This window comes from Ambystoma mexicanum, chromosome 2p (assembly GCF_040938575.1).
Source record: "Ambystoma mexicanum isolate Mex_15411 chromosome 2p, UKY_AmexF1_1, whole genome shotgun sequence".
Classification (NCBI taxonomy): domain Eukaryota; kingdom Metazoa; phylum Chordata; class Amphibia; order Caudata; family Ambystomatidae; genus Ambystoma; species Ambystoma mexicanum.
The window spans coordinates 977,414,539-977,432,980 of record NC_090923.1 but is presented as its reverse complement, the minus strand read 5'-3'; the positions used below and the strand labels follow the sequence as shown (position 1 = coordinate 977,432,980).

Sequence of the window (18,442 nt, the reverse complement as noted above, 5' to 3'; positions counted from 1 at the left end):
TTGATTTACAAAAATACATATTTGGTGCCTTTTAAAAATGCTAATAGCGGTCTGCTGTTGTCCAATGTGTAATAATGTAGAATTCAATCATTCATTTTCCCCTCATTCTCTACTTCCTCAAACATTCAAATGCCACCTCTTTGCCTCAGCACTTTGCATCTTCGGACGCCAGTAGTCTTTGAAGGTGCACAGGCAAAAAGAAAAAGACCTGTGCGTTTCTTTTTGTTTCCAATTAGGTGGAATCTGCAAGGAGCTCCGTCAACATACATTGCACGTGGACATAAATACTTACCTATACCATTTCAATTCCTCTTCCGCAATCGCGAGGGTACATTTTGAGCCCTGCATTTGGGGCAATCCTAAAATTCACGCCAAAGGCACTTTAAACTGCTAGACATCTCCTCAGCAGGTGACATCACCAGCCACAAAATCTTGCAAAGAAACTTGTGGGCATCGGTTTAGAGGGCACTGCATTACGCCGATTCACCTTCTCCCTCACAGATACTAGAGAATACACCCATGCCACCATTTAGGTCACGCCCCCACAATATCACTCCTAGAATACACCATCCCCACTAATCTTCAAAAGCTGCACTCCTCTCTTCTCCCCCATTCTCCCTGCAAATCATCACCTTTGACCTCACATACTTCCACCATGTAGACGACTACTAATCTACAAATCACTGACACCTCAGCTGATCTTAGCACCCGCCTCATACAGGTGGACTGATGACAGATGGACGAACACTAAAGCCACCTGAAACAAATGATTTGCGGCACATTAACACCAAACCACGCAGACAATGCCTGGGCTTGGGCCTGAAGCAACAGGAAACCCCACAGCCAACATCAATGACAAAAACCTCAGTCTATGGGCAATGCTTGCACACATTTCAGTACAAGCCCTTAAAATAAGATTTTTTCCACTCCAAACTCCTGCCTTGCCCGACTACCCCATACAGAACCATACCAGTGCTCTCATTACTACTCTCCCAAAATTGACCAACGACCTGCAGGGAAATGTACTAAATTGCCTAAAAAGAAGCCAAATGCTTCATGTAAATGCCTCCCAGGACTCCAAATATGATAACACATCACTCCGTCCCTTGTAACACCCAACTAGATTCCAATAAAAAGCAGAATACAATTCAGAACCCCCTTACCGTCAACAGCACTTTCCATGGTAGGGGCTCAGAATCCACCAAGAATGAATCGATCAACTAGACCCCGATTAGAACACTTCACTCCAGATTTGTCAACTGCAGTCCTGCAGTATGCTGTAATCTTACATGCAGAAATTGATCAACTTATTTTAGCCACATGTAAATTGATGGACAGTTCGCCTAGAAGCTTTATGGTATTTTTTCTTTTCACATCGACCATTAAATATGATCTTAAAAATAGAAACGTTGATAACGATATGACATTTGTCTGTTTGTTCGTGAGAACACTTCTTTGACCCCAATCCCGGGACAAATAGGGATTCCCAACTAATGGTCCCCACACAACAACACCACTTTACTACAGACAACTTTAATGTTCCTTTACCCCTCTTTTAGATATGCACTACATGAGCACTGTCTAGGGTAAGAAGCATATAGGGGAAAAGCAGTGTTCTACAACTTTTCATTTCTCAAAGCCTTTTCCTATTGTGTTAAGCTATAAACGCCAAGAAGAAAAGGTGGCTCCCTTGACTGATCCCCTTGGGGAATTTGACCTCTTTTTCGGTCTGCCTTTTCAAGCACATAATACAAGAATGCACAGCACTTTAATCAAGAACTTGGGGGATCAGATTCATTCAGGTCAATTTCACCAAATCGTGCACGTCAGTTAGAAAACACAGACACCACCACAAAATAATAAATTGGATCCTAGGACAGTAAGAACTCCTCAAAAAACATCCACACACAGACAACGGCATAAAATTGCTATAATCAAATTACAGGACTCCTCATAACCCCAAACATACTTTGCTTCAAACTTGCCGACTCATCACTAACTGCTAGCACCATTTCACTCCACACACAAATGCCACACCCTACACACAGCATTTTACGCCCATTATCACCACATTAACCAACATGACACTACCACTCAAACACACTGGCACTCAGGACCTCGGGTATTTCTGGCCTGCACTCATCAACATTGTATGTTTCGTTATCTGCCTCCTTTTATACCAGACTAATGTCTAAATGCAAAAGAACTTCAACTCTTCTCTTGCTGAAAAATGCACTACGAAATGCACTACGAACCCCCAAAATGCCAGTGATGTGTTCCATACACCACCACTTTAGATTACATCACTATGTAAGAATAATGTATGCCAATTGTGTTAAAATACATAGACAAACCTTCCCACTGTAGAAATGCATTTGGTTGGGGGCACTTGGCTGTGTATGAATAGAAGATGTGCCAAGTTCACAGAACTTTTAAATGGAAAAACAAAACCTGCTCATTCAAAATCAGACTGGTTGAGAGAAATATATTCATGTTGCGTCCTTGTACAAATACCAAACATTGCAAGTGCCTTCAAACAATTAACAATCAAATCAGAAGGACATTTTCTTTACTATAAAAGCATGACGGCAATGTTTCAACTTTAAGTGGGAGGTGGATTCTGTTTGGAAAAGAGGGAAATCGCATCATGTAAACATTGAAAGTTTTTGTCAGACAAGATTGTGTCTTTGGACAAGTGTCCTTGGACAACACAACAATACAAGTAATGAGAGTATGTCCATGCCTCTGCCAGCAGAGCGTGTTTGTTTATTGCACATTATTGAAACGCTGCACCCTGTTGCTTTATGTCCTTTGAATGCATATGCAATACGCGTGCCTACTGTTCACTGGGGCAGTATGCTAGGAATTGTTAACTGGGGGGTTGCAACTAGTTAAATAATTTTAGACTGCACAACTGCATTTTACATTTAAATAAGCTTTGAAATGCAGGTTTTTATTTTCTGAAATGTAGCTTTTGCCCTATGCATCGCTAGCTCACCCCCCCCCCCATACAGATATCCCAGCAGCCCCTACCCAGGATATAGTGATATTATTTATCAACATTTCTATAGCAAGGAAAAGCAACTGTGGCACAAATCTGAACATGTTGGGAAATAGATGCTGAAGTACAGCAGCAATCATTAGTCCTCAATGTAAACATGTGGTGTTTGGTGCAGTGAGCATTGGATTATCAGAAACCGACGTTCATTGGCCCTTCAGATGGAATTCCAAATAAAGCAGAAGGGAACAATACAAAGATTCTCACTTGGTTATGAGCATTTAAAACATTTTGAAACCCATCTGAAAATGACAAATTGTACGGCTTTAGTGCAAGCACAAGAATCGCCATGATCGGCATGGTCTGCATAACCGCTCTATTGACCTCCACCTAAAGTGAGTGCAACTGTTACTATTCCAGAATTGTTTAACAAGTGGGGCCTGTAACTAATGTAGTTGGGCCAACACCCCAAGGGCGGCCCGCAGAGGGAAGGGGAGTTGTTTTTCCCCAGCTGAATGTGCACAAGCGACAGTGTGTAGAGGGGGAGCCCAAACCAACCAATGGGGGCCTGGAGAAGGAACAGTTGCCCCCGAGAACATTTTTTAAATAAATAATGGGTTAAAATTGTACATTTTAGAGCATGCTTCGAGTACAAAATTGGGTAAAAAGCCACAGTTTATAATTGGTTTTTTAGGGTAAGACGAGAAAAAATCCATTAGATGCCAAGTCACCATTAGTGCACAAGAGCATTTTCCAATGCATGTTCATGCCTTTGCCGACTATATACCAGTATCTTGCAAGTGTAAAAAATAAATGTTCATGCAAATTGTATCCATACATAGCCATGCTGGCTGCACCTACATATTCCAGTCCCCCCCCCCCAAAAAAAGACACTCATTTGCATTGCAAATAAGGGCAGTAATGATAACACTGACAACATATCCCAGTATACCAACGTAGGAGTATAAACGTATTGACTTTGCCCTTAATGCCAGCAACCATGTCATGCTATAGTAAGAAAACATTCTTACTGGCTGCACAAATGGACATCCCATATAACAACACTCAATGTTGTATTTGCCCTTAACGCCAGTAAAACCAGGGTCATGTCGTAAGTCAACGTGTTCTTGCTGGCTTCACAAATGCCCTTCCCATCTGCATTTAAGAACATGGATGATGGTTTTGCCATTAATGCGAGTACAAAAATGCTATGCCACATTGTGAAAACATTCAAACTGCCTGCCCCATTGTAGTCCCAACCCCTCCTAAACGGAATAACACTCAAGTTGGCTTGGCTTGGCTTGCTCATGCTCCCATGCACCCCTCCCCCACCCCGTGTCAGTCTTGCACATACACACATTCATACCCATCATTCACAAACACCCAGAACAGTCATACTTCATTCTCGTTCACTTGCACCCATACACACTGCACTCATTCATTTGCATGCATGCATACATACATACATACATACATTCACTACTTTCACACATGTGCTGGGTGGGCATTTACAGATTTTGGGTGACCCTTGACCACTCGGTGCTACCCCGCTACACCACTGCACAACAAGGTGACTGCCGCTGAATGAATAAGTAATAAATAAAAAGGAGTGCAGATAGCAGTTATGAGGTCAGACAGCAGCGATTGAAATAATTACCCCTATGTAACTGTTACTACTGGGATAGTGCTGGTACGTTTGCCAGAAAGCAGATATTTAGTAGGCAAGTTATAGCTAAATAGACAATCGCTTAAGCCTAGTCCTTGGACTGTTGCAACCACTCTGACTCCGCGTAATGCTGATTTTGCTGTGACCCTCAGAAACGCAGACATTTTGGCACTGGGCAATGCTTGACAGAGATCAACTAAAGTATTCACAACTGGGAAGGTCAAAGTGATACTTCAGGGGAGGGGTTCACCATCGAGCTCGAGAGCCATGAGCAGGGAAAGACCAAAATAGAGAAAGCCTTGCATCCTCACAGTCGAACCATCACTCTAATCCTCCATAATTGATGGTACTTTCCACTCGCGCGCAGCAGAACGTCCATTTATTTATGAATGTGTTTAACGGGCGCACAATGTTCTTCGCGCCGTATCTCGCCTGCACAGGCCCCGCTCTCCCTTGCAACTATCAGTGTTTCACCAGGGACAGAGCTGTGCCGAAACGCTGCGATTCTTTCTTGTTTTGAGATTTACAACACTCGCATTTTTAATGTGGGGTTAGCTCCTGCATATTTAAAAGTTTGTTTGCGCTTTGGTTAGTCATTGCAGGGCTAGTCATATATTTTTGTCTGCGCATGTAAACAGTCTGCTCTGTAGCTATGTGGGCAAGCCTTAGCCAAATCCTCGGACTGATAGTTTCGCGATCAGGCAACACCTCAAAGATGTTCAAGAATCGGCGGCTCCCCTCACTCGGCCTGGGGATTGTGAGCACTTAACAGCATAGTGTTTACATTCTTATGTGCAAAAACGAACGGGAGTGCAAAATGGCAAAAGCGCTCGATGTCAAAAAACAAATTACAGAATTGAATTCAGTTAGAGGGTCGATTGAAATCGTGTACGGAGTAACTGTTACTGCAACGTCGCGTTCTCCCATCCCTCCTTTTGCCAGAACCTACCCATAGCTCTGGAAAGGTCGGGTGCAGGCAGCGCTCAGGGGGGTGCGGCCGCACAAAGCCGCCCCACTCACTCCTCCCGGCGCAGGGCGCCCTGCATCCAGCCCACTTAACACTTGCCCCAGTCCTATAAAAGAATCCCGCAGCGGCCCTTAAGCAAACTTTACAAGAACAGCCGGGGTCTCCGTTCTGTTGTTCGGCTGATACGTGTTATTGACCATCAAGAACAGGTATCAGGTGAATAACAGAACAGAGCCCCCCCCCCCTGCTGTTCTGTATTTGTGCTGGGTTGGCTTTAATATCTCGCACATGGCGCTGGCACACCTGGGGCTGGCACTGGGCATCAGGGGCGGACTATTGAGATTACGCCCAGGAGTCAGACCTGAGAAATGCTACAGCTCACAGCTTGGAACACAGACCATGCCCAAAGCAAAGCGCCTGACCACCAAATAGAGCTGGCGTGCCACTCTGGGGAATGTATGGTGGGGTTCGTGTGGGCAGAAACATGGCATTAAAGGGCCAATATTGCCACTCGCTTGCTGGGGAAATCTATAAATGTGCATTTTATTTAACACCCAATTACAGCCGATCTGCCCATATTTCAGTAATCTCAGTTTCTGGATATTGGGCATCTGAGTTCGGCCCACCCCCTGGTAATCTTTTTCCCTGAAACTACAGAAGATAGTTTAACACCGGGAGGTCTTCCATTACAATGTTCACCTGCCGCACACGTTCTCTGAAGTTGGCACAATGAAACGTGCAGCACCAGCTTCCCAGAAAACCCATTTCTTTTGGAACACATTTGTGTTTCAAGCCCATTCTCTCCACTTTGGGCCTAAAACAAACCCACACTTGGGGACCAGCTTAATTTCAGATGTTGGCTAAAAAGCTTAACGTATTGATTATGGGCCAACTCCACTGCGTCATAGATTTCCTTAACTCATCCTTTTCCCCCTCATTCAAATGTGTTAGTCCAGTTCAAAGTTGTACAAAGAGCAGCTTGTCCAATAACGCAAGTTATTTTCATCAAGCTATCTGGGATCGTCACACAGCCACCTGTTTAACTAGGCATTTGCAACTTGGGGATGCGGTTGCAAAAGTGTGGTATAAATGCAGATCATTCCGCGAGGACTCCAGCAACTGCTTTAGGGGGGGCTCAGTCTCCACAACCTGCGAGGATCCTCATCGGTTTACTGTCAGGGCTCCGTGTCCATTTGGGCAAGAGCCTTGTGCTATTTTCTCAGCAGGGAACCTATATACTGAAGGCCACCCCAACACTGAAGTGTCTTCAAGGTCACCAACTTATCCCTATAAAACTGGCCATTTGGGGCTGAAGGACCCTCCATTGCAGACCTTTTGACACACTGGTGTTTACATTGTAGGCCAACTGCCTCAAGGACTCTGCATTCTCCTCGCTTTCGTGCTGTGGTGTGCCCTTTTACTGCGGCATCAAGCGCTATGCAAGCAACACGAATATTGCACTATTCTTTTCAACTGCATCTGTCCCTCAGTACATGACCATGCAAGCATGAGACCGCCAACACGCGATTTTTGTTTGTTGATGTGCCCAACTAGATTGTCTTGCACACAATCCAGTCTGGGCTCTATCACTTCTGACGGTCGGGTTGGGCAATCCTAGATTGACACCTCTAGGATTTGTCAGGTTATGGTAATGCAGAACAGACAAACACTCCTGCATGCTATAAAAGGTAGACTGGAGAATCACTCAAGCCCAGCCTGCAACCACTCACTAATTTAAATACTAGAAACTGCCAACAAGGGTATACGCTAGTTTTCACCAGAATTACATAGTTGCCCTTTTCTGATCAGATACTGCTTTGATTATTCTGCACGAACTCCACAGGCATGCAAATTTGACAAACTTCATCCAGAACACTCAATCTTCTGCATACCCATACAAATCTTTCAGGTGCGTTTAATCTTCTCTATTTTGCCCCTTTCCCCATCTTTACTGGCCTCTTCTATTCTCTCGCAGGCGAATATGCCACTCTCCAGACAAGCCTCAGAGCTGTTAGACCACTACGGGGGGAGGAGGAGGGAACTTCTGTTCTTGAATTTATAACAGTTTGTTCTTCTTGGAACATGCTTTTTGTCCCAGCCTGGGTTCCATTGCCTAGGGGCCACTTCCCAGAAGGCAGTTCAAAGGATAGTCCCCATTTGCCCCAGGGAGCGAGGCCCTGAACTGCAGGTTCCTCGCAGCCATTGGTGTAGGGACAATCGGAGAAACTGCCTGCAGGGCCTGTGGAGCAGCTCTAGATTCACTAAGGATTTGGAGAACCAGTAGTAGACGAAAGAGCAAAATACCCTGGAAAATGTTGAGAACGTATAGCTCTAGGTCCTGGCACGCTTTGATGCACAGAAAAAAGCTGAGCGGTAAATGAACAATCATACAGATTGCTATATTTTTAAGGGCGAAGAATTGGCAGGAGAACGCTTGAGAGAAAATGCATTCCTGGTTTGCATGAAGGATTTCCAAAATACAGAACACGCTGGGCCTTTATCTGACAGGCATGGAAGCTGTATCCCTGGCAGGAGTAACACGTCCTAGAGGGCATCCAGCAAAGGGAATTCTTCAGTGTGGCACACATGGCAACATTTTGCAGCTCCCGGGAAGGGGGATTTTCTAACAGAAAGCGAGAGATGTTAATGGCATTGGGATAAGAATTATTTTAGATGGGGGTAAAGTAAAAAATAGCAAAGTGTTTGTGTAAAATATCACGAGTCTGCCACCTAAATCGTAGGGGTTGACGTTTATGAATGTGGAAACCAGAAGATGGCCGCCTGGGAAGGGGATGTGAGCCCAGTAAAACGTACAGGAAGTCCAGCAAAAATCAACTGCAAGGGTCAAGAACCTTGTGCAATGGGAGACCCACGTCACGCCTGTCCGAATTAAATAGCCAGCGTTTGCAAATAGCAGCACATTTAGAAATCGTCTTAAAGCTGAACAAATAAACACAGAACAGGGTACTGCTAATTCTTGCAGTTTACGAGCTGCCTTGTGACGTGCGCGTCTACCACTGGGCTCACAATGATAAATGATTTTTCTTTTTCTAAAAGGTTGCCCACAGAGCTAGAACAAAAACTCCAGCGTGGAAACCGAAATAGGGGAAGGAGGTTGCAAACACACGTTTCTCGCATTCGCATGGATTTCGGGCGCCGCCGGAAGACAGACTGCTTACTGACAGGAAGAAGCCAAGGAAGTGGCATTGCATCCGTGGGGCAATCGGATCCCCCGCCATTCAGCAATAACACTGGGTTCCACTGCCCACTTGGTTCGCTGGCATTCCCGCCCCTGGGCTTACATGTAACCCGCGAGACATCACACTACAGATTTCGAATTCCTCCTAATCCGATTCCTCTCCCAAAACACTTATTGCGGGAGTGGGGGGTTTTAACGTAATCTGACAGCCAGTTGACAGCACTGGCATTTTGCCTTTTGAGGTCAAACTTAATGAAGTAATGAAAGGAATACAATTACTGGTCCTCCATCTCCCCTCGAGATCGAGTGGCCAATTAACCTCACCCTGCCTGTAGCAAGGCCGGCATTATTTTCTCCCCGTGTAGGGGTTTTAATACCGCTTATTGGGGCTATTGCTTTATGAACTAAGCTTCTCACAGTAGAGAGGCGGAAGAAATCTGATCAGTGACCTCTGTGGCTGGTAAGTGTGAAAAAGGCTGCCCTGCTGGCTATACAGAGCTGACCTGTGTGCCCCGCAAGGATTAGGGGATATCTTGGGCAGGGTACTTGGTAAGGGCAGCCTGCATACCATAACACTCACACGGGCAAATTCAACGTTCGAACATCGGAGTATTTGAAGAATACATTATATGTTTTCATAAGATTGGTGCAATGCACGATCCATAGGCTGTAAGATAGCTGAGCGGGTTGAGCGATCGCTGCTGCGATCGCTCAGCGGGTTGAGCGATCGCTGCTGCGATCTGAGTGTGATCTGCAGGTCGCAGGTTTGAATCCGGGCAAGGCCAACTCAGCCTTTTATCCTTCCGAGATCGACAAATGAGTACCAATTTCAGTTGGGTGATATTGTATGTAAATATGTGCTCTGTAAAGTGCTTTGGATTAAGGCGCTATATAAATAAAACATTATCATTGTTTGGACCAATCGGATGTCAACAGTCTTTCAGCTGTCCTGCGGACAGCCCTTGCGCTTAAACTTGTTCAGCAGCCTTTCAATTGACCTTGCTAAGGCAGCCATGGAAGATCATTTTGAATAGTAAATCACACACAGTGCTGGGCACGTGTGAATTCTTTGACGACAGGACTACTTTTGTACAGCCTTAAACACAAGACTCTGCTCTTTCACACCAAGGTTAATCGAAATGTGTAGCCACATTGTCAACGCAACTAGTTACCTGCATAGCCTATGCACCTCATTAATGCCCTCTTAAAAGTGTAGCAAAGATGCCCAATCGCAGTTGGTCCCCAAGTTGCAGCTGCCTATTCACTCCAGTCATTGAGGGAGGTGCTCATGAAACAAGACCACTTCAGAAAACCAGTCCTTCGAAAAGGTGCCATGAAGTAGGGAAAGGAAGAACACTAGGACGACAAAGGAAAACTTCCCGAAGGAAGTGTGTGATCCAGAGGCAAGGCATCAAGGACATCACTGAGCTTTGGAAAGTGATTGCTTATCCTGATCATGGAACACAGAGCAAGGATGACATGCATACACGTGAGCAAACTAGTTAAGGTACTGAGGTAGGTTAAGAAACGGGCATACAGTAAGACGCAGTTTACAAGGCTTGTGCCCAAGTTGTTTTGCACCTGGCCCAAATCTCAAATAGTCTTTTTGCATATTTTAACTAACTTTGGGACTCACCCCAAGTTGCTAGGGGAATCCAGATGTGGACCCCTTGCACAATATTCTTAGAGTTTTCTTAGGGAGGCATAGCTCCACCCTACTGATGAGGTCCAACCAGACCGAAACACGTGTCTGACGTTGCTGTTGGTACTCTTGTTCAGAGGAGAACTGCCTAGCATTTTGGTGCTGGACTGCCCCAGAGCATGACAAAGAATGATATGCTTTGTTTATTTCGCCTCTGTGAAAGATAGTGTGCTAAAGAATCTGGATAAGACCCTTGTAACCAGGACTAATGTCTGGCAGAGGGACTCCCGGGAGCCCCCCTTGTTTTTTCCAAATCCATCCAGCAGTTTGGGCTGTGCGGTCTGGCAACATTTGACCTTTTTTGTCTATGGGAAAATGAATGGTGACTAGGCTGCAACTTCGTTTTTTTTTGTTTATTTTCTTAATAACTTATTTTATAATGAATCATTCCCAAAATAGGCAGTCTGGGGATGGGCACAGGCATACCTAGTTATCTTCAGAATTTCAACGAAATCAGTTGCATGAGTCAAAATTTATTAGCAATTCATTCTTTCGGGTTACCTATTGGTGTCCAACTCACCTTCACTATAGGGTGGACACACACACACCCCAAAAAGCTACAATGGCTGCATGTGCAAGGTCATGACTGCACCACAACATGGCCTGGTTGGTCTGATCCAACGAGCCTGACTGAGCACTGCAGACAGCAGCTTAAGCGATGCAAGGCTGGTTTCCCAAGCCCCAGCACATTGTTGGTGGCTTTGTCCATTTAAACTGGCACCTATGCGGATGCAAGTGGACACCTTGATACACTGGCCCCCACCAGAAGTCAAGGGTGCATGCTCTAGCCTGAACTTGAGCCCCTAGCCTACCCCCAATTTTAGATGGGCTGTGTGGCCCTAAAAGCACCTCAAGTGCCTGCTCCCAGAAATGACACATACTGAGCTTACAAATGCTGTCACAAGCATTCCACATTGGAGTTCATGTTTGCGTCTAAAATCCATAGTAATGATGTACCTAGTATGTCTCTTATTTAAACACTGTATGATACCATTTAGAACGTGGTTGGATAGCCCAGCAGGTGTGTGAAGTAATCAATGAAAAGAAAAATGAAAATACTCACAATACAATATCAAATCCGATCAGATTGTTCTCTCCTCATGATCCAGCTGGTTAAAATGCAGTATATGGCCCCACCCTCCTGTAACATCATAGTGAAACCTCATCCAGGTCCAGGTCCAACAAGATCATTATGGAATGCTTTGCTCAGGCTGATTAAACTTCTGGAGGTAAACCGATGCCATTCCCAAACCCACAGATCCGGTTGGAAAACCTCAACCATAATATTAAATTAGCTCTAGACAATTTAGTTCTATGTTATTTCTCAGCATTCACCGGGCCCAGTTTCAGATATGCAGGGAAAGAACATCCCCATGTCTAGGCCCTTTCCCTGCTGCTCCCAGTGCAGGGGACAACTTCACAATCCCAGTTTCCCTCCTCCGCCCACAGCCTGTTGCTTGTTTGACGGGGGACACCTATGCCCCCTGACCCTCACCTGCTATTCCAAAATCGTGAAACATTTATATGCACACGCATGCACCCCACACAGAAATACATTTTTCCCCTCCCTAGTTCCCCTCCTTTCCTCTCCGGCTGGTGCACCAAAGGCGCTACCTGCTCCTTCACCACGTGCACAGTAACTGCGTATTCAATGTTCTAATGCAGGCCACTGTTTGGTGAAAGCGGTCTGCCGGGGAAAACTATTCTGTGAAACTGGGCAGTTTGGAAAAGCTGTGGCCAAGGAGATTGAACAATATTAAAACTTGAACGTAAACGCAGCAACAACGGTACGCCAAAGAGCTGGCTGAACTTGAAAGAATAAGCCACAGTTTGGAGCACCTATGGCTAAGAGAAGGTTGTAAAAAGATAAAACCACTCATACATTTCACAGAAAAGGCCATTATAAAAGAGCCATGAGGGCTAAAATGTACTTCACCAAACAAATCATGTGAGCAACTAACCAGCCTTGGAGAGATACACAACATCTTCAAAGAACCATTCAATCCAGGAGCAATTTTGAATGTACCAAAATCGTTCAACCAACACTGCTAAGATTTGCTTTTCTTTGACACCAAAATCAGAAATATCAAGGTTTTCCGTCCCAGTATCCACCCCAAAATCCCCTCTGCTGCATTCCAAGTTCACAAATTTCAATCTCCTAGCAACGGAAGAGGTTGCCAAGCTGGCTCCAAAGACGGAACCATCTACCTTAACCAATGGCCAAAGCCCAGCAGCTTGCCCGACATTCTTTTCAAAACGTACCTTGGAAAGATCACTGGCTTGATCAATGCATCTCGGACAACTGTTACAGCTCCCAATCCAACCAGGCACAACATTATTACTACCGTACCCAACAAACCACCAGCAGATCATATGGTCATGGCAAATAAACAGACAATATCCAATCTTCCACTCCCAAGCAATATTATGGAAAGGGAAGTAACGGGATAGCCCCAAGAATATATGGAAGTCAACATCCTACTAGAAGACAGCCAATCAGAGAGGTACAGAGACTTTCCTGGAAGACATCCAAGAAAAACTTCACATTTTAGAAGGACCAGCAAGTGGCCGTCGTTTTCCTGAATCCATGAGCCCCTTATGACACAGTTGACCAGAGTGTCCACCTCAAAAGACCCAGAGAATGTGGCAATAAAACGGCCTTAGACTGCATCCAGCCCTTCCTCAACAATCAAAGTCAACAGGTCCTGATGACCCACCCAAGAGTTGTCATCCGTCAAAATGTAATGTAGAGTACCTCTGGGATCCTTGCTCTGTGGCCCACTACTGTATATTTAAATGTTCCAGCGTGCACAGATCCTCATGCATATGTATGCAGATACAAAAATCATCTGTTTGAATAATTCCGATGGGTCAAAAATTCGCACCCCAGAGGTTGCCCGGGGGTGCAAATAGGTATTTTTTTCCCTCTCAGGAGATGGGTTCTGTGCTTTTGCAAGATCCCAATCTACTGAGAAAAGGAAAAGAAAAGGATTGCCACCGACATAGAAAAAGGGACTTAGTATCAGCCGCAGGCGGGAGGAATGCCGGGACCAGAGCACAAAGCTACGGTCCAGCGAGTAATTTGGAGGAGCGTCGAATTCAAAACCCTTTGGGTCCTTCACAAAGCCATGTTGGTGTAAGGAACCAAAATAGCTCAAGAAAACAAACCATCACTATGTTCCAACCAGTCAGCTTAGGTCATCCAGCTCCAATCAGCTCCAGGGGTGGTCAATTAAAAGCCTTAAAGCAGAGGCAGATATTGGGGTGTGCTGTGCCCAAGACACTGAAACCATCTCAGTCCCAACATGAGAGCGGAATCTGACCACCTGCGATTTATAACACTGCTGAACGCCATGAGCGAGAATAATATTGACCATCTAAGAATGCGCATGGAGGATCCTCCTCCCATCAGGCTGGACTCTAGGGTCTTTCTTTTGGCTGGGCATTGTAATGCACATTGCCAGTTTTCTCATTTCTTCCTCTTGCCTTGCGGCTCCATTCTAGGACCGCACAGTGACAGTTTGTGACATGTAGAGCCATCTAAAACTTTATCAAGAAATGAAACGAAAGAAAGGGGGCGGAAAGGGCTACAGTGTCCTTGAAAAACCACACAGTTAAACGTGTTGGTAGCAAAAGAGAGCAAGTTACACTAACCTGATGAGCTGTAATGAGGCATTGCTGAATGATCAGAATCAATATACATTTTTACAAGTTATATATCCCCAAACACACGGAAGACAGACGCAGCTGCTTTTAGGTAAAAAGATTTTGCTCAAATTGTACTGGATCAACTCAATTCAGCAGTTGCCCCACATTTTTAAATGCAGTTTAACCGCATTTGTTTGCAACATTTTTATGGAGGGCGCAGGTATAAGGATTTTTTTTCAGTAAGGGGTGGGGCATAGAAGGGGGTTATGGCTGGCTTGCCCACCATGAAAATGCCACACAAAATCTGTGAAGCTGCTGCAGTGAGTTGGCCCCACTATGAGCGGTGCCAGATCCGCTCTAATCGCGATCGTTAAACTTAAGCCCTTGGCTTGACATCAGCTCTTCTCAGTACGCCAGATTTCATGATTACTTCTGGTGGCAGATAATGAACACACACAAGGTAGGAATGTAGGTGAAGGGCGGGGGGTTGCGAGGATACAAAAGGGCACCGTTTCTAATAACTAATTGCCAACACATTTTTGTGCAAATATCACGTTCTAGTGAGGATTCCAAATTTTGAAAAAGGTCCACTTATTCAATTTACTTTTCAGGCAGCAGATGGAAAGTCCAATATGAGGCTTTGAAATGCATGTCTCTCAATCACAGTGCTATTTGCTCACCATTACCACTGACCAGAAGCTGCAATTGGCTAGAGAACATGGTCACTTCCACACTGATGGAGGTCAGTATTACAAAATCACGGCTTAAAATTAAGTGTGTGAAAAAACCAGTAACTGTTCCCTGCATGGGAAATGCTATGTACGCAGGTAAGGGTCATTTTACGAAGGCTGACAGGAACCAGTTCCGACCTTGCCAGCCCACCAACCACTAGCCTCAATCCAAGCAATATAGCAAATTGACTTTTCATGAACCTTCCTCTACGAGGAAAACTGAGCATGGGTCATTTTTCTGCCCATTACCGAGTGTGCGTCTTCAACAAATATTCCTGAAAACATGCCAACAGATGTTTTTCTTGTTCAGTGTGGAGTGTTTAAATCAGTTCTCCTACCTCAATGCGACCAGTGTCTGGCTGGAATCCCCGTGACGGGTCTTCTGTGGTCACCCTGCACTGAATGGCACAGCCATTGATCCGAATGTTTTCCTGTTTCAGGCCCATGTCTGGGAGGCTTTTGCCTTCAGCCACGTGAATCTGAGCATGTACAAGATCAACGCTGTGGGGGGGGAAAAAGGTATAGAATAAGGACTAATGCCCAGATAAAAAACAGGGACGTTAAAGCATTTCTCCATGCAGTAGTTCACATTAGGAACGGTTCCTGAATGAGGGTCTCTCCCAATGCCTGAAAGGCCCCTAGTAAAACACAATTTTATTATTCATAAAGACAATAGCAATCTGTGCCTAAAGAAGGGGTTACATTTGTAAGAAAGCGTATAATTACTTCAAACAAGCATTGACGCACAGCACAAGTGAGGGTACACTGCCGCACAACCTACCCAAGCGCAAACTAGCCACAGCGACAAGCTTGCAGAGCCTGATCGGAGAACCCCTCTGATCTTAGCTACACCCGCTAGTGCCGACAAATAGCTGTATGCATCCAAGGCAACTTTCATCCAGACACTGCACCAGACTGACTGATAGAAGCTGGATACCAGAGCTGTTCTGCGAGTGCACCGTCGGACAAGGATACAGTACTTTGAAGTCATAGAAAAGGCCACTTCGGCCTATAGGAAATTCTTTCAAATTGCCTTTGACTAACCTTTAGGGATTGAACAACTTGGAATGATAGAATGTTGATTTTCAGGTTGCACGTAGAGCCTGTAGGCATTTGATCTAAATAATTGTAAACCTATGCACACCCATTACTCATGGTAATGCAGTACATCAAGCCTGAAAATCAAAAATACTGTTAGTAGACAAGAGAAAAACCCATTTAAAAATGATCATTTTCTGTTGAAAAGCAACCTTCTGGTTTAAAATTAAACAGTTTCGGATATTTCCAAATGGACACATGGAAGACGCGTTATCAGCAGAACATCTATATGTTCACTTGAGCGAGACTTGCATTAATATATATTTTTTATATAGATCCAGCATGTTTTTACCTACAAGAAACAAACTTGAAACCTTTGCTCCCTCGTGTCGCAGAACAATACGTTATTTCATGTTAAATCACTTGTGCTCACACAACTTCACAGAAAGTTGGAAGTCTGCAAATCTTTTTTATTAAGGAAAATATATTTGAGCACAATGATCATTTGACATTGCACGAACGAGGTGTTTTCAAGAAAAGGTTCTACATCCTAAGCTAGTATTAATCCTGCTGTATCCATTTCTCACACTTTCCGGTTTTGGGGAGCTGGGTCCTACTATTTCAGTGAGAAAAGGAGCCAATAAGGGCATGGTTCTGTGAAAGGCTGTGTCAGTGTATCTCTGATGTGGGTGGGGTGGGTAGGTGTAAAGACCGGAGGGGGGGCGTCTGTACCTCTGCTCTCTATATGGTAGAGGGGAGGCACAGAGGACCCCAGCCAAGATGCTCTATTGTGGTAGAAATGGACGAGCAATCAAGGCCTACCTTCTCAGGAGGTGATGCAGGCTGGTTCTTAAGTACAGTGTAGTCCCCAAGCCCCCACAAAAGAATGTCCACACACTGTATTAGATAAAACACAGTCTTTATATAATTAAGTTCAAGGTTATGTACACAATAACTCACTTTGTGCTCAATGAATCTACAATGGCAAATATATACAGTTCTAAGTGGTACCACAATTATTATTAGATTCCTCTAAAGTGCATCAACCGTACTCTGGTTAAATGTCACACAAGTCAATTAATAGAGGTAACCAACAATAGACATAGGAGGAAAGCAGTTGGTTACAACAATTGGCAGAATACTGGCCCCGTTACCTAGACACAGTTCCGTGTGAAGATCCCCCCCCCCCAACCTGGGCAACCTATAAATAAAGATATCATACAAGCCCAGTCCATATATTGTTCACAAGAGTCTTATCTCCTTCTAAAATAGTTCTACTACCCCAATATACCTGGAATAGTAGAGTTTGTCGTTGATGGATCCTTCTTGAGCGGTTCCCTTTGAGGCAGGAGCCACGGATCATCAAGATCCCACGAGGAAAAGGGTTGATCGACGACGGTGAGGTGGCAGCTTCATTCATAGCGGTGCTCGTCGACGAAGGAGCTTTGGCGTCCTGCAAGGAAGAGGCATGCGGGGCACCTCGGTGACGATAGTTCAGGACTGCAAAGAGTTTGAAGAACTGTGGCCCAGCAAGGGCGTCGAGTCGTCGGTGTCTCTGGTCTTTAGGTGGTGGGAAACCCACCTGCGGATGCTCCTCGGCAGCCTCAGCTTTCTCCGGCGGGACAAAGCGGTCGACTGTGCAGACGAGAGCATCCTTGGATCAAATATTACTTAGGCAAAGGGAGCACAGCGGCTCCGGTCAGCAACGGCGGTCGTCGACGGTGATGGACAACAGTGTCCGAGTGCTTCTCCTTGTGATTCTTTGGCGGTACCAGTCTCCGGTCGGCAGCCTGTCGTAGGTCTGTCTACCAGGGAGCGCTGGCAAAGATTAGCAGTGCACGATGGTCCCTCGTAGCTCGGGAAGAGGGCGCCTAACCAGGTCATCTGGGTAAGTCCTTGGAGACACAGCAGCTTTCAGATTGGTGAAGTAGAGCAGTAGCATGACTTCTCTTCCAGCAGGGCTTCAAGGTTAAGCTTCAGTTTAAACTCCAGTTTCTCTTCAGCTTCTGAACACGAATTCTAGCAGTGAGAGGCCCCCAGATATACTAGTTGATCTCCCATTCATTCTGGTGGGTTCCACTCAGGCAACCAATCAATCAGGTGCATAGTGCATTCAGGCCATTCCCTTCTCTCCAGACACTCACAACAAGTTATGTGTATTGGGACAAGTACCCAGCCATTCAACACTCCGCACTGCATTCATACCAGTTTGGGGCAGGGCTGTCTCAGGCATTGCGTCAAACACCAGAAACCAGACATCAACAACAAGAAGTGCATATTGGGCACACACTCCCTTCACCCAGGTCCCACCCTCAGGGTGTACCCACAACATACAGTCGGTGGGAAGGCCCCAGCCAGTCTGGCCTGGACTTCACAACACCACCATATATGGAACTTCCACCCAACAGCCAGTCAGGGGGAAGGGACAGGGTCAGGGCTTCCCACGACTTTGGGGAAACAAGGTAACGGGCGATAGAAAGCAAGAGGCCACAG

General features: G+C 45.3%; 1 protein-coding gene across 5 annotated transcripts in view; it reads right to left on the bottom strand.

Annotated features, from left to right (window-relative positions):
- Positions 1-18,442, bottom strand: part of PC (pyruvate carboxylase) — a 2,561,538-nt gene that overhangs the window by 1,066,754 nt on the left and 1,476,342 nt on the right. For all 5 annotated transcript variants that reach the window (XM_069644789.1, XM_069644792.1, XM_069644793.1 and 2 more), the window contains one exon: positions 15,250-15,412. In XM_069644789.1, coding sequence (XP_069500890.1) covers positions 15,250-15,412 — 163 coding nt within the window. The remainder of the gene's footprint in view (positions 1-15,249; positions 15,413-18,442) is intronic.